This window comes from Phoxinus phoxinus, assembly GCF_949152265.1.
Source record: "Phoxinus phoxinus genome assembly, chromosome: 23".
NCBI lineage: Eukaryota > Metazoa > Chordata > Actinopteri > Cypriniformes > Leuciscidae > Phoxinus > Phoxinus phoxinus.
In genome coordinates this window covers 22,194,439-22,216,492 of record NC_136898.1, presented here as the reverse complement: position 1 = coordinate 22,216,492, position 22,054 = coordinate 22,194,439, and the positions used below count along the sequence as shown (strand labels likewise).

At 39.9% G+C, this 22,054-nt stretch overlaps 2 protein-coding genes across 2 annotated transcripts; both read left to right on the top strand.

The window, feature by feature from the left end:
• The first annotated feature begins 114 nt into the window (after window positions 1-114).
• Window positions 115-14,308, top strand: LOC306991246 (vitellogenin receptor Yl-like). Its single transcript, XM_079598927.1, has 23 exons — window positions 115-181; window positions 1,029-1,148; window positions 1,256-1,486; window positions 2,494-2,607; window positions 2,799-2,918; window positions 3,615-3,740; window positions 3,821-4,024; window positions 4,114-4,282; window positions 4,356-4,524; window positions 4,603-4,831; window positions 5,584-5,703; window positions 5,800-6,018; window positions 6,678-6,998; window positions 7,083-7,301; window positions 7,379-7,546; window positions 8,246-8,512; window positions 8,597-8,812; window positions 9,448-9,660; window positions 9,745-10,008; window positions 10,093-10,308; window positions 13,264-13,470; window positions 13,555-13,818; window positions 13,903-14,308. The coding sequence occupies exons 1-23, from the start codon at window positions 130-132 to the stop codon at window positions 14,163-14,165; spliced, it is 4,491 nt and encodes a 1,496-aa protein (XP_079455053.1). The 5' UTR covers window positions 115-129; the 3' UTR covers window positions 14,166-14,308.
• A 1,002-nt stretch (window positions 14,309-15,310) lies between these two features.
• On the top strand, window positions 15,311-22,023 carry LOC306991470 (uncharacterized protein; the record flags this gene model as incomplete). Its single annotated transcript, XM_079599333.1, has 9 exons — window positions 15,311-15,314; window positions 15,522-15,728; window positions 15,809-16,072; window positions 16,157-16,369; window positions 18,238-18,444; window positions 18,525-18,788; window positions 18,873-19,088; window positions 21,447-21,611; window positions 21,734-22,023. 9 exons carry the CDS (start codon window positions 15,311-15,313, stop codon window positions 22,021-22,023), a joined length of 1,830 nt encoding a protein of 609 aa, XP_079455459.1.
• Window positions 22,024-22,054: the final 31 nt, after the last annotated feature.

Below are 22,054 nucleotides of genomic sequence, written 5' to 3'. Positions count from 1 at the left end.
TGTGTTTTAGTATTTAAAACAAAAGATGTTTGATTGTGTATGCCTGCGTGACGTCATGATTGAGCGCGTCTTCTCCCGCTTATAACGCGCTGTGATTGGCCCTCAGACGCGCGTGGCTCTACAGGTGTGATGGACCTGAGGCGTTTAATCTGCTGCACGGCGGTCTTCGCCTTACTGGCAGGTCAGTGTCTTGCCTTTCGCTTTTAGATTATAAACTTACAAAAGCGATAGGATATTTTAATGATATTTATTTTAATATGCAACCGATACTTTAAAAGATATCTAAAAGAGAAACCGGGGCTTCGGCTTCACAAGTGACTATTCTCGTTTGTTTGTTTCTGACACTCTCCTCAACTACAGTACTTTTGTTGTATGAATTCTGTCCTTTAAACTAAAATTATATTATATTTTATTATAAAATATATTATATTTTCCATCCTGTGACAAGTAAACACAATGAAAGTCAGACTACCATTCAAAATGTACACTTCAGAGTTTGATTCATTTCTAAAAACCAGTTAAGTGTCAATTATTTTGCTAATTAATCGTTTTTTTTTTTCTATTGACTCCAATAATCTTTATATTAATAAATTAAACTAGCAAAAGTACACTTTCTACTCACTAAGATTTATTTTTTTCGTCAACATTCATTAAGTTAACCGAAAGTGTCAGTACTTTCACACCATTACTTCAATTATTTAAAATAAATGTCACACACCAGGTATCACGTTTTCCATAAAACAATGAAGCAACACATGATTTTGCAGGGCAAGTTTTTACACATTTTATGTTGCAATTTTATATAATAGAAAAGTATAAAATATTATTCTTGCAATGGTAAATGTGTGTTCAGTTTTCAATCAGGAAATCATGGTTGCGAGTAGAGATTAAAAAGCAATAAAGAAAACTGCATTTTTACCTCCTTGGATATCCCTATTTTAATTTTACCTGCTGAAATCTTCCATTTAGTATGACGTGGTCGTATAATGCGTGTGTGTCAAAAGCACTGACAGTGACTGTTCTCTCAGGTGTGTATGGAGACTGCAGCAGGAGTCAGTGGCAGTGTGACGATGGGGTGTGTGTGCCGCACAGATGGCGCTGTGATGCTGTCAGCGACTGCCAGGACGGATCTGACGAGATGGACTGCTGTATGTACCACCTGTTCTTTACATTTATAATAATCTTGATGTATTCATACAATTGCAACTTGATTCCATGGAAGAAAAACACTTAACAAACATACATTTTACATTAGTATGTCAAGCAGGGGATTTTGAATGTGCGGATGGCTCCGGCTGTGTGTCTGGGTCGGCAGTTTGTGACGGGCGGCCCCAGTGTCCCGATGCCTCAGATGAGTGGGATTGCAGCTGGCGTTTAGGGTGTCTCTCGGGAGACTGGAAGTGCAAGAACAAGGTCTGCATCCCACGAGACCTTCTCTGCAATGACGTCGACGACTGCGGCGATAACTCTGATGAAGAAACGTGTGGTGAGATGCTCTAGAAGTGATAACTCATGTTATTTGGTGTATGAATGCCATTGCATTAGAGACTTGAACTGACTTGTTAAATTGCTGTACACACTAGTAAATGCAAGAAGAGGCAAGCTCTGATTATCAGAGTTTTAACACAAGGGAGATTGGGGGAATTTTTTCACATGCGAAATTGAATTGAAAAGATTCAGGTAGTTATATTTGGTGGGAAATGAAAAGTGCCTGTAATTTGTTATATTAAAGATTCCTGATTTGGTTTACATGCATTCATGGTCAAAATTCACACTTTAATTTTATAATATTCCTCTCCCGTGATAGTAAAGTGTTCATTGTATGCACACCTCAGCCTGAAGTAGTCATCTGGGGACTTTTTACATACTCTTTTATGAGTACAGTACAGTACCTTGAATTCTGATGTACTATCACATACTGTTTTTTTTTTTTTGTGTGTACTATATAGTAGGTAATAGTGCGATTTCAGATGCAGTCTTCCAGTCTCCGCTACAACTAAAGTGTTTGAGGGTCAAAGTAGACGTTGTTCACGGGCTGCCAATGAAGACATAGGCTGGCATTATGCAAAAGTATTAGAATCCAATGTAGGTTCGAGCAGGAAGTAAGACTGGCATTACTGACGACTCGTTTCTGGCAGTTCAGAATCGCTTTCTTTTTGGAGACGATAACTCTTTGAAACTTTACATAGTAGCTTTTATATTCACAAACAGCCCTATTACACATTACATGAAAGGTAACGTCTGAAAAAAAGCATAATAAGGATACTTTTCCATTGTAACTCATTGGTGTATGATTGTAAATGCCTTCATTGGCCTGTGAACTTTGAATATTGCACTCAGAACATGCAAGCCAATGAAATGTTTGTGGGTTATGGCTTTAAAAAAATGACACCCTGTATGCTGTACAGCATCTGTTGATATCTAGAGTATCATGTCCTTTTTATTGATGATCTCTAAGATTGATGTTCTATAGTTGTGTGAAATGTGTTGTAGGTTCCTGTGGGAAGATGAGCATGCGCTGTGCTGATGGCAGGTGTATAAGCCAGAGCGAGAGGTGTGATGGAGTCGCTCAGTGCTCGGACAGGAGAGATGAGCCTCCTACCTGTGGTACATAGACTCGCAATGTTGTTTGTGTTGACGCATGTTTGAATTTGATCATGCAGCATATATACAACAACGGATTGGCTCGATTTTATTGTTTAGGCGTTTGTTTTAGTTATTGGCTTAGTTTAATTTGGTTTATCTATATAACTTTATTTATTTATTTTTTAATTCATTCATGTTTTGTTTTTAACTAGGTAAAACCTGTCATGATGGCAATGGTGGCTGTATCCATTCTTGCATTGACCAGCTTTGGGGAGCCTTGTGCTCTTGTCCCGCTGGAATGACTCTTTCTGCAAACGGACTTGATTGTGAAGGTACAGTTGTCTTGTGCCTCTAAGCAGGCTGTGTTTGGAGAAGCACACATACAAGTCATACAGAATCTGCCATGCAGAATCTACACTGTTTTATGGATTAATTAAATTTGTCAAACTGTTTCATAATAATTACTAGATATACATTTTCTGAAGAAAATGTGAGTGGTGCTTTGCTTGCAGTGCACAACTACACTGCCCTGAGACAAAAAGCTCACCCCCTTTTCTCTACAATATTCTGAAAAGTATATGCTTTTTTTAGCATAATTCTCTTTAGCATTTGGCTAGCATGATGCTAACACAAAATAACATATTAACATATTAATTAATGCTAGCACAATTGGCATATTATTAGCATAATGTAAAACAATTAGCAAGATGATAACGTGGTTAGCTTATTGCTAACGCATGTTTGCAGCATATTTTAGCACAAAGCTAGATGGTCAACATGATGCTCTCACTTTTTCACTTAATAGCGATGCTTCGCAAGCACAACAAATCGTAGTTAATGGGTCGGCAGGATGCAGTAGTCTCTGTACACTGTTAATTACAAACATTACCTTTTGTATTGACAAATGTTCATGTAGCACATGTGACCAGACCAATAGTGGTCAGGTTTAGAATAAATAATTGGTTGTACACAAATCTATTGCGGTGTTTTCAGTTTGAGTTGAGGATTTTTTTTCTTTTATATTGCAGATGTCAATGAGTGTGATCAGCCTTTCGGACCATGCATGCACTTGTGCTCTAATACACCAGGGTCTTTTCGCTGTCTGTGCCAGAATGGTTTCAAACCTCTTGGCAATGGCTCTTGTGAAGCTCAAGGTAACTTATGGCATACATTTTCAGATTTTACTAGTAAAAACAAGTAGACACAGTACCGATAATGTCATTGTTTTTTCAAGGAGCCGTGATGAAGATTTTGACAACTAGGAAGGGACTCATTGGGTTGGTGAATGTGAAGACCAGAGTGTATGAGCCACTCTTTACAAGTGAGAGTGACCCTGTAGCGATGACCTATGATATCCAGAGGAACTTCATTTACTGGGCTGATCAAAATGGGAATATCTACAAGGCGTATAACCGGAAGAGCACGATTCTGTATTCAGGTTAGTTATCGTGAGGGGATTTTTGCTAAATCCATGCAGAAATGCCTCAAATTTTGGACCAAAAACGTTGTTTATTCCCCACTTATTAGGGCAATCTGGTGTGACGAGTCTAGCCGTCGACTGGCTCACTGGACAGCTGTATTGGGCGAGTGTTACCCAGAAAGCCGTCTACACTGGTGCTGCTGATGGTAGTGCTGTAGGCATCGTCATGTCCAAGGAAATGGACCCAAGCGATATGGTCCTCAGCCCAATCGAGAGGTACAAACGGCTTTTCACCTTAGTACAGATTTGAGGAGCACCATTTATATCTGGCTTTTTTTCCTCTGTGTAGTTTCATATTTTGGATTAATAAAGCAACGAATGAAGAAATGACCATTGAGAGGGTGGAAATGGATGGTTCGAATCGGACAACACTGTTGTTCATCACTGCACAGTTACCAAGAAGTCTTGTGTTGGATGTGGCTGCACAGCGGCTGTATTGGATCAGTGTTTACAAAATGGTGCGTTACATTCGGAAAAACACTATTTTCGTATGTCAAATGTGTATTTATTTTGAGATCTTTAAATTGGTATTTCAGTCAATTGAGAGCATCAGGACAGATGGCACTGGGCAGCACACCTTTTTGGGTGTCTTTCAAGGAAGTCGTGCTCAGACTCTGGCGGTGTTTAATGGCTGGTTCTACTGGGCGGATGATAAAACACTCTGGCAGGCTCCTCAAAATCTGTCTGTTGCCAATCAAGATGGATTCATCCTAAAAGCCTCGCTTCCTGTCCTGAACGTTTACCATGCGCTTCAGCAACCCCAAGGTGAACTACATTTAGTCAACTCCTTCTTTCTGAATTCATCATTGTTTAATAAGGGTGTGTATATCTTATGTCTATGACGCCATGGTGCAGATCTGATACACATCCCATTTTCAACTCTGTTTATTTAAAACTTTGTTTAACTCATTTAAGACTTTCAAGGATACTTGGCAAAACAGGCATTTTGGCATGTGGTTTTGACCGTTCAAGCGTTGTCTTAAGTGGCTTTCTGTGCACACAAGCGTCACAACCACAGCACAAAATACAGGTGAAACTCGAAAATGTTCAATTTTGTGCAAAATTTCATTTCAGTAATTACACTTAAAAGGTGAAACTAATGTATTATATAGACTCATTACATGCAAAGTGAGATTTCATGCCTTTGTTATAATTTTGATGATGGCTTACAGCTTATGAAAACCTTTTCACAATATTGAATTTGGGGTTTTCTTAAGCTGTAAGCCATAATCATCAAAGTTCACCTTAAGTCGAATGACTGAAATTAACTTTTGCACGATATTCTAATTTCGAGTTTCACCTGTATTAAGAATAGCAAAAACTTTAGGAGTCCGCTGTCTACGGCAGTCCTAAACCTGCCAAGGGCCAGCTCAATAACGCACTCGGCAAAATACGTCTGATCATTATCAACAAAATCCCAGAAAATATTGAGAATTTGTCAATATCGCACACACCTAGTGGTTACACCACGTCATTGGCTCAAGCCTCTACTAAATATTGTTTCCATGTACATGCAGGTTTTACACCATGTAAAGACTCAGGCTGCCAGCTGTGTTTGCCCTCCAAGAAAAGTGCCGTTGGATTCACCTGCCTGTGTCCCGAGGGAGCGTTGCCCATGTCTTGGGGATCTTGCGAAAGTGTGTTTGTTTATTTAGCGTTTAATATTGAGCATTTATTTAAAGATTGGCATATAACTTGCTTTGACGATTTGTTTAATTTCTCGTCATTGTCAGATTTTACAGTTGCCTATGCAACCGCCACAACCATATACAGTTTGGAGTTTGCTGGGAAGACTCCTGTGAAAACTGCACTCTTTACTTCGGATGAAGACATCCAGTCCTTTGACATGTACTGGCGGCGAGGATGTCTGGTTTGGTCTAATGGGACAGGCCACGTAAAGATTAACATGCGTGCTCAGGATTTATCCGAGGACATGCTGACTTTAAAACCTGGTAAGTTGTTATTATTTCACATAAGGCCTGAACACTTGAACTCTCCTGATACATTTCATGATGAATAAAAGCCTCATTAAAAGAATGAAGAAAAATAATTGTTTGGCATATTTTATCACCATTGTTTATTTAAAAAAAAAAAACTAAAGGGATTAAACTAGATCAGTTAACTTTTTATGACAAAATAGTTTGGTATAATATTTTATTACCATTGCTTAAAGTTAACCGATTTAGTTTTTAATTCCTTCAGTTTTTTTTATAAGCAATGGTAATAAAATATTATACCAAACTATTTTGTCATAAAAAGTTAACAGATTTAGTTTAATCCCTTTAGTTTAGTTTTTTTCTATGACATTGCATGGTTAATTCAGATTATAAAATGTCATGTGGTGTGACATTCCTGAACTTCATTATATTTGTTAATAATTCTTTATCTCTATATAAAAAAAGAATGTGGAAATGATTATCCCTATGGGACAATAAAGACTCTATCTATATTTGAAAATACTTTTTTCTTGGGAAATCTTAAACATGTGAAAATTGATACGTACACATGCATGTATAAGCAAAATATGACTCTTTGATTGGTTACACTACATTATTCACACTGATAATTCCTGCTCATGAGTAATTCTGACTTGCTTTGTCTCTTCCCTTAGCCTGCGTCGTCAGAGTTGACCAGAGAACCGGCAATCTGTATTGGCTAGCATGTGATGAACTTTCCATTGGTGTTTCAACCATTGGCCCTCTTGACCAAAGCATTTCCAGGCAGCTATATCAAGCCAAAACTGCAATCCTGGACCTGTTTGTGGATTGGCAGAGAGGAAAGCTGTACTGGCTAGAGGGAGCTCAGATCATGAGAATGAAACTGGGTCTGATTGGTGGAAGAGCAGAATCGATCTTCAGCTTTGAGGACAGTGGAGTCGAAAGCGTTGCGTTTGACAGAAAAGCGAATAGCTTCCTTTGGAACAGTGACTCTAGTGAGTGTCCTCTTTCTGAACTGACTGTTCGTGTGAACACTTCTGGCTTTCATGTACTTAATCTGAATGTTACGTTTGCTTTAGACTTGCAGGTTATGAGTCTATTGAAGACGAGGAAGTACTCAGCTGGTTTAGACTGGATTGTTCCTGGCTCCATCTTGGCTGCTTATGAACCCTACATGGTGGCATTGTTCAATAACGTCCTGACCGTTTGGAGTCGTAAAGACGGGGCTCGTGTCTCTGGGGTGGCTGTCGAGAATGGAGTTGTAAGCTTATCTGTTGCTCTCAGGGAAGTCCAACAAGGTTTGTAATGTTTTTCTGGTTATCATTTTGTGTGATTATGCTACAGTTACTTATTTGTAGTTTTGTATGCACTTCAGATAAGATGGCTGAAGATGCTCATCCTACTGAGGTGACTTGCAAAAGTCCCTTAGTCTTTTGTCAAGGCTCAACGGTGTGTATCAGTCGATCTCAGCGTTGTGATGGGAAGAAAGACTGTCCAGATGGGTCTGATGAGGCCTCATGTTTGGACATGTGTGCAAAGCCAGGTATGCTTTATGATAGGCATGGTTCACCCAAAAATAAAAAAAGGTAATTTATTAACTAGGGATGTGGCCAAAGCCTAAATCTGAGTGCAGAAATGCACAGAAAATGAACGATGCATTGTCCGGAGCTCCTAAAGAGACATGGTTAGGTTTGCTGCGGTAGTCATTTATATTACAGTACATCAGATTTAACTTCCCACATGACTATAGTAAAGAGAGATGACGCACTCTGTAAGCAGAGTGTGTTGGAAAATCGAGTGCATTAAAAAGGGATTTTGCATATTGATTGTGGTTCCCTGGTGCACAAATTAGATGAAACATAATTACCCAACTGTATAATTGCAAAATCATTAAATGTATATATTTTTCCTCATCTCATATTTTTTCCATCACAATTTAGATTCTCAGTTAAATGTGTAATTTCCTATCTAAATATATTATTTTGATTTGGGCATTTCCCTATTACTAACAAAACTAATGTTCGAATGCTTCGACTTTTCTTACGTTTTCTAAATCCTCAAGACCTGTTTTTGCATTGTTTAAAAAAAAACTGAAAAAATAACACCTGAAAGTCACAGAAGCATAAAATAGTTTGTTTTTTGCAAGTAGCGCGTTTTTGCCTACGTTTAACCTGACTTGGTATGCATGGGTCATTAGACTGCAGGAAATTTAAATGAATTAAAAAATGCTTTGTTCTTCCAGATGACTTCCTGTGTAATGATGGAAGTAAGTGTGTGGAGAGAGATTTGGTGTGTGATGGTCGCTCTCACTGCATTGACGGTTCAGATGAGATGGGATGTCCCACCATGGCTGCTGAAACCTCAACCTCGGGGCCATTAAAGTGTCGTACGGGCTCTAAACCCTGTAAGGATGGACGTGAGTGTGTCCTGTACAGTCATGTGTGTGATGGAGAGAGGGACTGTAAGGATGGATCTGATGAACGGGGCTGTGAATATAAGTGTAAAGCAGGTAAAACACATGAAGCTGATTCGTAACTGCTCTATGTAGTCAAGACGCATGTAAGTGGGATTTAAACCAAACGTTTCCCCCTAGATCAGTTCCAGTGCGCTCATGGGAGGATGTGTATCGACAGAAAGCAGGTGTGTGACGGCACACCCCAGTGTCAGGACCGCTCTGATGAAATGGACTGCTTCACTCGATCACACGACTGCAAACACCAGTGTGACAACAAAACTCGCTGCATCCCAGAAAACTTCCTCTGTGATGGAGAGAAAGACTGTGTAGACGCCACTGATGAAGACAACTGCTGTGAGTTTGCTTTCAGAAGATTGAGGTTAATTTGTCTCGTAACTCATTTGAGTTTTTTTTGCCTAATCTATGGATATTTTTAGTCAACATTGACTCTCTATATACAGGGTTCCCACACCCGTTCACATCACTTTCTATACCCCCTTTACTGTATACTGTATTAAAGTATTTGTTCATTTTTAGTAAGTTGTGCATGTATATATTTTGTGCAAGTTTTATATTCATGATTTAATTAGCTTTTCATAAGCTCATGAACCCCTCCAGTTCCCTAATGAACATCCAGGGGTTTACCAATCCCAGTTTGGCAAACCCTGCCCAAGGATCTTAAACATTTTATGAAGATTGCATTCAGAAACAGTTCCTAGCCTATGAAATTTCATGCTAAACAGAACTACAAAAAGAAGATTCTGTGCAAATGTTCTTGATTTTTACATGCATAATTTAAAATTTCCCTCACATTTCCAGTTTTTCCTTAACCAGTGAGTGCTGTTTTGTTTACTCTAAGCTGGTGGATCTGGCACTCTTGTGCTTGAATTTAATCACTAGTAATTTATGCACATTATTTTAGACTGTCCAATGATGACATTGTATTTAATATTATTGATTAATGCTGTATTTGTAATTTCTCTGCTCAGCTGAGACTAACAAAGGGGAAGTACATTTTGTGACTCCGAACAAAGGTGGCTCAGGCTTTGTGCCTCCACCTCCGCCTCCGATCTGCAGAAGTCCGTCCATGATGTGTCCAGGAACATCACTGTGCATTTCCCAGACTCTGTTCTGTGACGGGAAGATAGATTGTCCGGATGGTTCTGATGAAGTTTCATGCGTACACGTTTGTTCAAAACCTGGTAAATCTCTGCCTGATCTTCAATGTAAATTAATCTATTTTTTAAGAAAAAAGCAAATCACTGACATCTGTAATATTGTGCCAGATGACTTCCTGTGTAAGGACAGAAGGAAGTGTATTGATGGGAATCTGGTGTGTGATGGTCGCGCTCACTGCCTTGATGGTTCTGATGAGGTGGCTTGTTACATGGCTGCTAAATCCTCAACCTCTGGGCCAATAAAGTGTCGAATGGGCTCTAAACCCTGTAAGAATGGACGTGAGTGTGTCCTGTACAGTCATGTGTGTGATGGAGAGAGGGACTGTAAGGATGGATCTGATGAACGGGGCTGTGAATATAAGTGTAAAGCAGGTAAAACACATGAAGCTGATTCGTAACTGCTTTATGTAGCCAAGACACGTGTAAGTGGGATTTAAACCAAACGTTTCCCCCTAGATCAGTTCCAGTGCACTCATGGGAAGATGTGTATCGACAGAAAGCTGGTGTGTGACGGCACACCTCAGTGTCAGGACCGCTCTGATGAAATGGACTGCTTCACTCGATCACACGACTGCAAACACCAGTGTGACAATAAAACTCGCTGCATCCCAGAAAACTTCCTCTGTGATGGAGAGAAAGACTGTGTAGACGCCACTGATGAAGACAACTGCTGTGAGTTTAAATCACAAACTTTTGAAAGCAGTTAATTGAACAAATAAGTCTCCGAGTCTGCATACATATAATAAAGTCCCCCTGTACATTTACATTTAGTAATTTAGCAGACGCTTTTATCCAAAGCGACTTACAACTGAGGACTACAGGAAGCGAGTCATCGTGAAGAGGCAAAAATAACGCAAGAAGTTCTCAAAATACAAAGTTAAGGCATTGCTCAGAGTAGCATAAGCCAAACAAGGGAAAATTAAAGGAAAAGGTTTGTTTTTGTCAAGTGCTCACGGAAGAGATGAGTTTTCAGTTGTCTTTTGAATGTGGTCAGGGATTCTGCATTCCGGACGAGGGTAGGGAGATCATTCCAGCAGCTGGGAACCGTGAATGAGAATGTTCTGGAGAGTGATTTTGTGGCTCTCTGTGATGGTACCACGAGCCGTCGCTCATTGACCGATCGCAGGCTTCTGGTAGGGATGTAGACTCGTAGGAGGGAGCTGAGCCTGTAGTCGATCTGGTAGCAAGCGTCAATGCCTTGAAATTGATGTGAGCAGCGAGTGGTAGCCAGTGCAGAGAGATGAACAGTGACGTGGGCCCTTTTGGGCTCGTGTAAGACAGGACGGGCTGCAGCATTCTGGATCATTTGTAGAGGTTTAGTTGCACATGATTGAAGACCAGCCAGAAGAGCATTGCAGTAATCAAGCCTACAGATAACCTGGGCCTGTAGTCAATAATTGTATCCCTCATAACGCCTCTTTAATCACCAAAATGACAGATTTAAAAATGTATATATTCTGTGACAATTTCTTCCTTAAAATAGCTTGAATGTAATTCTACACCCTTTTAATATACGTAGAATTCATAAATTTGCAAACTAGTCCCCGCCTCCACCCTGTATTACTCGCGCTCGGACTTCCTGTTTCACTCAATCAACCTTACTAAAGTAAACACTGCGCAATGGCCAGTGGAAATACTGGAATAATTCAGCCATAAACACTATAATGCCAAAAGTATTGGGACACCCCTCCAAATCATTGAATTCAGGTGCTCCAATCACTTCCATGGCCACAGTTGTATAAATTCAGTCACCTAGGCATGCAGACGCTTCTACAAACATTTGTGAAAGAATGGGTTGCTCTCAGGAGCTCAGTGAATTCAAGCTTGGTACTGTGATAGGTTGCCACCTCTGCAAATGTCCATTCTGGAAATTTCCTCTACTAAATATTCCACGGTCAACTGTTAGTGGTATTATAATAAAATGGAAGCAATTGGTAACAACAGCAACTCCGCCACGTAAATCTCAGAGTGGGGTCAGCGCATGCTAAGGTGCACAGATGTCATCAATTTTCTGCAGAGTCAATAGCTACAGACCTCCAAACTTCACGTGGCCTTCAGATTAGCTCAAGAACCGTGTGTAGAGAGCTTCATGGAATGGGTTTCCATGGCTGAGCAGCGCATCCAAGACAATGCAAAGTGTGGGATGCAGTGGTGTAAAGCAGCCGTCACTGGACTCTAGAGCAGTGGAGATCTGTTCTCTGGAGTGACCAATCACACTTCTCTGTCTGGCAATCCGATGGACGTGTCTGGGTTTGGCGGTTGCCAGAGAACGTCACTTGTCTGACTGCATTGTGCCAAGTGTAAAGTTTGGTGGAGGGGGGATTATGGTGTGGGGTTGATCAGGGGTTTGGCTCGGCCCCTTTGTTCCAGTGAAAGGAACTCTTAATGCTTCAGCATACCAAGACATTTTGGACTATTTCATGCTCCCAACTTTGTGGGATCAGTTTGGAGATTGACCCGTCCTGTTTTAACATGACTATGGACCTTGCTTTGTGCACTGGTGCGCAAAGACATGGATGAGTGAGTATGGAGTGGAGGATCTTGACTGGCCTGCACAGTCCTGCCCTCAACCTGATAGAACACCTTTGGGATGATTTAGAGAGCGGAGACTGCGAGCCAGGCCTTCTCGTCCAACATCAGTGCCTAACCTCACAAATGCGCCTCTAGAATTATTGTCAAATTCCCATAAACGCACTCCTAAACCTTGTGGAAAGCCTTCCCAGAAGAGTTGAAGCTGTTATAGCTGCAAAGGGTGGGCCAACTACACATTAAAACCTATGTATTGAGAATGGGATGTCATTCAAGTTCATGTGCATGTGAAAGCAGGCGTCCCAAAAGTTTTGGCACTAGTGTATGTTTGGATCAGAAACTGTGTAATTTACTCTTCCACTGCTAAATCAGGGTCGTCTACAAATCGATGTATCAGAATGGGAATGCATTTTAGTCTAAATCAGCATCATTAGAAATGCTTTGAACCGCTCCAAACTCAAGGAGAAGGGCATATTGTTTATTATAACATTCCAATGTAAATATTGAAAATAAAATGGGTTCATTTAGCAATATAGCAGGTAAATATAATTATATCAACAGAAATGTACCGGGATAACCTGGTTTCTCTTAACTCCCCTTATTCGCAGCAGTTAATGATATGCTAAAGGCTATCGGCATGTTTATGGGATTGGTAACGACAGCATTTGTGAACAATAGCAATTTCAAACCGTGTTTTTGAGACTGGCTTTGGTTCACTGAAGTTTTAAAGAGAACATACAATTTGCGCATGGTTTGTTTAAAAGCAATACACAGACGTAAACATTAACTTGATTTTCACCAAAGGGTGAACCATTATCTCCATCAATAGCATAATCTAAACGTGTTGCCAAGGTTGATTTTTCAAAGATTACCAATCATTCCACTTTTTATTGGTTCGACAAACCGTTCCAACCCAAACTCACCATTGGTTGAGCCAATTTTGCTATGCCGGCCCACTCATACAAACTTTTTTTAGTTGGCACCACGGTTTCTAGAAAAATCAACCTTATTGGTTAACCTCTTTGTGTGAAATGTAACCTGTGCTTATTGTTCTGTTTAACAGTTATTGATGAATGCCTCATCTCCATGTGTTCACAGCTGAGACTAACAGAGGGGTAGTCAATTTTGTGACTCTGAACAAAGGTGGTTCAGGTATTGCACCCCCGCCTCCGATCTGCAGAAGTCCATCCATGATGTGTCCAGGAACATCACTGTGCATTTCCCAGACTCTGTTCTGTGACGGGAAGATAGATTGTCCGGATGGTTCTGATGAAGTTTCGTGCGTACACGTTTGTTCAAAACCTGGTAAATCTCTGCCTGATCTTCAATGTAAATGAATCTATTGTTTAAGAAATAAGCAAATCACTGACATCTGTAATATTGTGCCAGATGACTTCCTGTGTAAGGACAGAAGGAAGTGTATTGATGGGAATCTGGTGTGTGATGGTCGCGCTCACTGCCTTGATGGTTCTGATGAGGTGGCTTGTTACATGGCTGCTAAATCCTCAACCTCGGGGCCAATAAAGTGTCGTGTGGGCTCTAAACCCTGTAAGAATGGACGTGAGTGTGTCCTGTACAGTCATGTGTGTGATGGAGAGAGGGACTGTAAGGATGGATCTGATGAACGGGGCTGTGAATATAAGTGTAAAGCAGGTAAAACGCATGAAGCTGATTCGTAACTGCTTTATGTAGCCAAGACACGTGTAAGTGGGATTTAAACCAAACGTTTCCCCCTAGATCAGTTCCAGTGCGCTCATGGGAGGATGTGTATCGACAGAAAGCAGGTGTGTGACGGCACACCTCAGTGTCAGGACCGCTCTGATGAAATGGACTGCTTCACTCGATCACATGACTGCAAACACCAGTGTGACAACAAAACTCGCTGCATCCCAGAAAACTTCCTCTGTGATGGAGAGAAAGACTGTGTAGACGCCACTGATGAAGACAACTGCTGTGAGTTTGCTTTCAGAAGATGGAGACTTATTTGTTATATGAACTAAATAATCACTGAGTCTGCATACATATAATAAAGTCCCCCTGTAGTCAATAATTGTATCCCTTAGAACGCATCTCTAATCACCAATCACCTCGAATTTGAACTTGGTTTGTTTTAAAGCAATTAAAAAAATACATTCTGCGTCTCAATTTGCCTATTTATATGCCCTAAAATGTACTCTTTTTGTGGAAAAAGTAGATGCTTTTGAGTGTAGCAAAAAGTAGACCAGCTTTGGGACTATCACGTCATACAATTGCGTCTTTAAACGGTTGCTCTGTTGCATCCTGTCACAGTAAACTGACTTGTTAATCATTTTGTCAGTTAAAATCCTCCATTTCATTTCCTAATGTATTGGAGAAAATTCAGTAGCACATTGATCTGCAGTTGCGGGTCTTTGTGCATTAATATTAGGAGAGTTCTCTGCATGAAAGATGCATAAGTTAATGGCCAAACTGATCTCTAAAAATTATCAGGTCAACCTTTTAATTTATTTTTTGTTATTTAATCTGCAATGTGAATTTTATAGTCACTAATACCATATCTAAACAGCTCACTGTCAGTTGTGCATATCCACCATGTTTTATTTTTAACATTACTCATGTTTGTAGTTCCTCAAATGCAATGGATTATGGCAATATTGGCCTTTACTAGCCACACTTTGAAAATCTGCTGGAAATAGTAGACCATCTGGGGAATTTTGACATACTGTTTTCAACATACTATGCCTTTGGACACTTTCTCACATACGGTTTAGGATGGATAGTATAGACATTGAGACGCAGGGATGGATTTGTAAACATTAAAAACTTTAAGTCCCCCTGTGGTGAAAATCAAGTAAAAGGTGAACTCTTAACTGCATCAATAGCATCACCAACACGAGTAGCAAATGTTTCCCAGGTTCTTTTTTCAAAGATTCCCAATCATTCCACTTTTTATTGGTTAGACAAACTGACTCAACCAATGGTTATTTTGGATTGGACCAATTTTGCTATGCCAGCCCACTCATACAAACAGGTTTTTTTTGGTTCACACGTGTTTTTAGCAAAATAAACCTGCAAATACCTTGGTTTACTTTTCCATGCAAATCTAGAGTGGCTGAAAGTATTCTAACAATTACATGCATGCCTTTAAAAATTATTAGCGGAGATCATGGGTAAAAAATTAACAGGATATTCCACCTTTAAAGTAATCACAATTAGTGACCCTTTCTGTCTTTTTTTGTTTGCTGCTATATACTTTTAAGACCTCTAACCAATAATAAGAGGTCATTTACATACAGTAATCTTTGTATATGAAATGTAACATGTGCTTGTTCTGTTTAACTGTTATTGATGAATGTCTGATCTCCATGTGTTCACAGCTGAGACTAACAGAGGGGTAGTCAATTTTGGGACTCTGAACAAAGGTGGTTCAGGTATTGCACCCCCGCCTCCGATCTGCAGAAGTCCATCCATGATGTGTCCAGGAACATCACTGTGCATTTCCCAGACTCTGTTCTGTGACGGGAAGATAGATTGTCCGGATGGTTCTGATGAAGTTTCGTGCGTACACGTTTGTTCAAAACCTGGTAAATCTCTGCCTGATCTTAAATCTAAATCTCTTTCTTAAACCATAAGCAAATCACTGACGTCTGTAATATTGTGCCAGATGACTTCCTGTGTAAGGACAGAAGGAAGTGTATTGATGGGAATCTGGTGTGTGATGGTCGCGCTCACTGCCTTGATGGTTCTGATGAGGTGGCTTGTTACATGGCTCCTAAATCATCAACCTCGGGGCCAATAAAGTGTCGTGTGGGCTCTAAACCCTGTAAGAATGGACGTGAGTGTGTCCTGTACAGTCATGTGTGTGATGGAGAGAGGGACTGTAAGGATGGATCTGATGAACGGGGCTGTGAATATAAGTGTAAAGCAGGTAAAACACATGAAGCTGATTCGTAACTGCTTTATGTAGCCAAGACGCGTGTAAGTAGGATTTAAACCAAACGTTTGCCCCTAGATCAGTTCCAGTGCGCTCATGGGAGGATGTGTATCGACAGAAAGCAGGTGTGTGACGGCACACCCCAGTGTCAGGACCGCTCTGATGAAATGGACTGCTTCACTCGATCACATGACTGCAAACACCAGTGTGACAAAACTCGCTGCATCCCAGAAAATTTCCTCTGTGATGGAGAGAAAGACTGTGTAGATGCCACTGACGAAGACAACTGCTGTGAGTTTGCTTTCAAAAGATGGAGACTTTAAATAATCACTGAGTGGCCATAAATATGATAGTCCCCTTAGTCAATTTTATACCTTCAAACTCTTTAATCACCAAAATGACACATTAAAAAGTTAATTTTCACTGGAAAAAAAACTCTTCCTTAAAATAGCTTTAATGTAATTCTACAGCCTTTCTTCATTATGCATGGTAACCTTGAATCTGCAAATAAGTCCCCACCTCCACCCTGTATTACTCCCATCTCTGACTTAGTTTCACTCAATCAACCTTACTACAGTAAATGCTGCACAATGGCCAGTGGAAATACTGGTTTAATTCAGCCATATGTTTGAACCAGAAACTTATTTCGGAAGTGGAAGAGCGATTTGTAGACGACCCTGTTTAATTCAATGTATCAGAATGGTAATGTGTTTTGTCCTAAATCAGCATCCTTAGAAACGCTTTGAAAAGCTCAGAACTTCAGTGAAGGCCATAGTTCATAACATTGTAATACACATCATATAAATAATTCACCCGATATATTGCTAAATGTTCTCTAAATTTCATATCACCAGAAAAATATACCTGTATAACCTGGTTTCTCTTAAGACTCCCCTGCTTCACAGCAGTTAATGATATGCTAAAGCCATAGACATGTTGATGGAATTGGTTACGAAAGCATTTGTGACGTAGAGAAAAGCAATTTCAAACAGTGTTTGAGACTGTCTTTGGTTCACTGCTGTTTTAAGGAGAAAATATCCAGCAATGGTTCTGACTTATGAATTTGCACTTGGTTTGTTTTAAAGCAATTAAAAACAATACATTCTGTGTCTCAATTCGCCTACTTATACTATGCCCTAAAATATGTACTGGTACTCTTTTTGTGGAAAAAGTAGATTCTTTTGACTTTTTAATCATTTTGTCAGTTAAAATCCTCCATTTTATTTCCTAATGTATTGAAGAAAATTCAGTAGCACATTGATCTGCAGTTGTGGGTCTTTCATGCAGAGAACTCTCCTCATATTAATGCATAAAAGTTAATTGCCAAACGGATCTTAAATTATCAGGTCAACCTTTGATTTATTTTTTTGTTTCATCTGCAATGTGAACTCTTATAGTCACTAAAACCTCATCTAGACCTCTCACTGTTGGTTGCGCATATCCACCATGTTTTTTATTTAAACTTTACTCATGTTTGTAGTTCCTCAAATGCAATGGATTGTGGCAATATTGGCCTTTACTAGCCACACTTTGAAAATCCGCTGGAAATAGTAGACCATCCGGGGACTTTTAACATACTGTTTTCAACATACTATGCCTTTGGACACTTTATCTCAAATACGGTTTAGGATGGATAGTATAGACGTTGAGAATGCAGGGATAGACATATAAACATTAACTTGTTTTTCAACACAGGGGGACTTAAAAGGTGAACTCTTAACTGCATCAATAGCATCACCAAAATGAGTAGCAAATGTTTCCCAAGGTTATTTTTTTCAAAGATTCCCAATCATTCCACTTTTTATTGGTTAGACAAACCGGTCCAACCCAAACTCACATTGGTTGAGCCAATTTTGCTATGCCAGCCCACTCATACAAACAGGTTTGTTTTGGTTCACACCAGTGTTTTTAGCAAAATACACCTGCAAATACCTTGGTTTACTGTTCCATGTAATTTTTTACCCATGATCTCCACTAATAAAAATAGAAAATAACAATTCCTGACCATTTCTGGCTTTTTTTGCTGCTATATACTTAAAGACCTCTACTGTATGTAAATGACCTCTTATTATTGGTTAATCTCTTTGTATATGAAATGTAACATGTGCTTGTTCTGTTTAACTGGTATTGATGAATGTCTGATCTCCATGTGTTCACAGCTGAGACTAACAGAGGGGTAGTCAATTTTGTGACTCTGAACAAAGGTGGTTCAGGTATTGCACCCCCGCCTCCGATCTGCAGAAGTCCATCCATGATGTGTCCAGGAACATCACTGTGCATTTCCCAGACTCTGCTCTGTGACGGGAAGATAGATTGTCCGGATGGTTCTGATGAAGTTTCGTGCGTACACGTTTGTTCAAAACCTGGTAAATCTCTGCTTGATCTTAAATCTAAATCTCTTTCTTAAACCATAAGCAAATCACTGACATCTGTAAATTTGTGCCAGATGACTTCCTGTGTAAGGACAGAAGGAAGTGTATTGATGGGAATCTGGTGTGTGATGGTCGCGCTCACTGCCTTGATGGTTCTGATGAGATGGCTTGTTACATGGCTCCTAAATCTTCATCCTCGGGGCCAATAAAGTGTCGAATGGGCTCTAAACCCTGTAAGAATGGACGTGAGTGTGTCCTGTACAGTCATGTGTGTGATGGAGAGAGGGACTGTAAGGATGGATCTGATGAACGGGGCTGTGAATATAAGTGTAAAGCAGGTAAAACTCATGAAGCTGATTCGTAACTGCTTTATGTAGCCAAGACACGTGTAAGTGGGATTTAAACCAAACGTTTCCCCCTAGATCAGTTCCAGTGCGCTCATGGGAGGATGTGTATCGACAGAACGCAGGTGTGTGACGGCACACCCCAGTGTCAGGACCGCTCTGATGAAATGGACTGCTTCACTCAATCACACGACTGCAAACACCAGTGTGACAATAAAACTCGCTGCATCCCAGAAAACTTCCTCTGTGATGGAGAGAAAGACTGTGTAGACGCCACTGATGAAGACAACTGCTGTGAGTTTGCTTTCAAAAGATGGAGACTTTAAATAATCACTAAGTGGCCATAAATATGATAAAGTCCCCTTGTAGTCAATTTTATCCGTTCGAACTCTTTAATCACCAAAATGACACATTAAAAAGTTAAAAAGATTTTCCAGTGAAAATTTCTTCCTTAAAATAGCTTTAATGTAATTCTACAGCCTTTCTTCATTTATGCGTGGTAACCTTGAATCTGCAAACTAGTCCCTGCCTCCACCCTGTATTACTCCATCTCTGACTTCCTGTTTCACTCAATCAACCTTACTACAGTAAATGCTGCACAATGGCCAGTGGAAATACTGGTTTAATTCAGCCATATGTTTGAACCAGAAACTTATTCGGAAGAAGTGGAAGAGTGAATTAAACAGGGTCGTCTACAAATCGATGTATCAGAATGGTAATGTGTTTTGGCCTAAATCAGCATCCTTAGAAACGCTTCGAAAAGCTCAGAACTTCAGTGGAGAAAGGCATAGTTCATAACATTGTAATACACATCTGAAAATTAGAGTACATTTAGCAATATATCGGGTGAATTATTTATATCACCAGAAAAATGTACCGGGATAACCTGGTTTCTCTTGAGACTCCCCTGCTTCACAGCAGTTAATGATATGCTAAAGCCCATTGACATGTTGATGTGATTGTTTGAAATTGCTATTCCTCTACGTCACAAATGCTGTTGTAACCAGTGTTTGAGACTGTCTTTGGTTCACTGCCGTTTTAAGTAGAAAATAGAGCAATGGTGCAGACTTATGAATTTGCACTTGGTTTGTTTTAAAGCAATTTAAAAACAATACATTCTGCATCTCAATTCGCCTACTTGTACTACGCCCTAAAATATGTACTGGTACTCTTTTTGTGGAAAAAGTAGATTCTTTTGAGTGGCAAAAAGTAGACGAGCTCTGGGACACTATCACGTCATACAATTGCGTCTTTAAACGGTTGCTCTATTGCATCCTGTCACAGTAAACTGACTTGTTAATCATTTTGTCAGTTAAAATCCATTTTATTTCCTAATGTATCGAAGAAAATTCATTAGCACATTGATCTGCAGTTGTGGGTCTTTCATGCAGAGAACTCTCTTCATATTAATGCATAAAAGTTAATGGCCAAATGGATCTTAAATTATCAGGTCAACCTTTGATTTATGTTTTATTGTTTCATCTGCAATGTGAACTTTTATAGTCACTAAAACCATTATCTAAACCTCTCACTGTTGGTTGCGCATAGCCACCATGTTTTTTATTTTAACTTTTTACTCATGTTTGTAGTTCCTCAAATGCAATGGATTGTGGCAATATTGGCCTTTACTAGCCACACTTTGAAAATCCGCTGGAAATAGTAGACCATCCGGGGACTTTTAACATACTGTTTTCAACATACTATGCCTTTGGACACTTTATCTCAAATACGGTTTAGGATGGATAGTATAGACGTTGAGAATGCAGGGATAGACATATAAACATTAACTTGTTTTTCACCACAGGGGGACTTAAAAGGTGAACTCTTAAAGGTATAGCGGAGGATTTTCTTCTTCCGGGTGGATAGTGTATACTATTGGTCCACCTAAGTGTCAATCATTCTGGTGATATGTTTACATAAGGCCGTTCACACGCTGGCGTGCGCTAAAAGCACATGTTGGGCTTCCCACTGATGCCGCAGTCGTGAAGATTCTACTAGACAGGTAAAGTTTGTCATGCTATTTTGAGAAATCCATTTAAAATCACTGCTAGTAGGCGTTCCTCTCGGTCGGGAGCAAATAGAAATTGGAGAGGGCGGGTCTTTTCTAAAAGTAGGAAAGATCATCCGCAATACCTTTAACTGTATCAATGGCATCACCAACATGAGTAGCAAATGTTTCCCAAGGTTATTTTTTTCAAAGATTCCCAATCATTCCACTTTTTATTGGTTGGACAAACCAGTCCAACCCAAACTCACCATTGGTTGAGTCAATTTTGCTATGCCAGCCCACTCACATAAACAGGGTTTTATTGGTTCACACCAGTGTTATTTTTAGCAAAATCAACCTGCAAATACCTTGGTTTACTGTTCCATACAAATCTAGAGTAGGTGAAAGTAGTCAAACAACAATTACATGAATGCCTTTAAAGGTGGAATATCCTGTTAATTTTTTACCCATGATCTCCACTAATAATTTTGAAAATAACAATTCCTGACCATTTCTGGCTTTTTTTGCTGCTATATACTTAAAGACCTCTACTGTATGTAAATTACCTCTTATTATTAGTTAATCTCTTTGTATATGAAATGTAACATGTGCTTGTTCTGTGTTTAACTGTTATTGATGAATGCCTCATCTCCATGTGTTCACAGCTGAGACTAACAGAGGGGTAGTCAATTTTGTGACTCTGAACAAAGGTGGTTCAGGTATTGCACCCCCGCCTCCGATCTGCAGAAGTCCATCCATGATGTGTCCAGGAACATCACTGTGCATTTCCCAGACTCTGTTCTGTGACGGGAAGATAGATTGTCCGGATGGTTCTGATGAAGTTTCGTGCGTACACGTTTGTTCAAAACCTGGTAAATCTCTGCTTGATCTTAAATCTAAATCTCTTTCTTAAACCATATGCAAATCACTGACATCTGTAATATTGTGCCAGATGACTTCCTGTGTAAGGACAAAAGGAAGTGTATTGATGGGAATCTGGTGTGTGATGGTCGTGCTCACTGCCTTGATGGTTCTGATGAGGTGGCTTGTTACATGGCTCCTAAATCCTCAACCTCGGGGCCAATAAAGTGTCGTGTGGGCTCTAAACCCTGTAAGAATGGACGTGAGTGTGTCCTGTACAGTCATGTGTGTGATGGAGAGAGGGACTGTAAGGATGGATCTGATGAACGGGGCTGTGAATATAAGTGTAAAGCAGGTAAAACTCATGAAGCTGATTCGTAACTGCTTTATGTAGCTGAGACATGTTTGGTTT

Excerpts from the sequence above, each read along its gene's own strand:
- LOC306991246 (XM_079598927.1), top strand. The coding sequence starts at position 130 with ATGGACCTGAGGCGTTTAATCTGCTGCACGGCGGTCTTCGCCTTACTG. Across the intron at positions 4,025-4,113 it reads GAGCACGATTCTGTATTCAG|GGCAATCTGGTGTGACGAGT; the intron begins GTTAGTTATCGT and ends CCCACTTATTAG. Across the intron at positions 9,661-9,744 it reads ACACGTTTGTTCAAAACCTG|ATGACTTCCTGTGTAAGGAC; the intron begins GTAAATCTCTGC and ends ATATTGTGCCAG.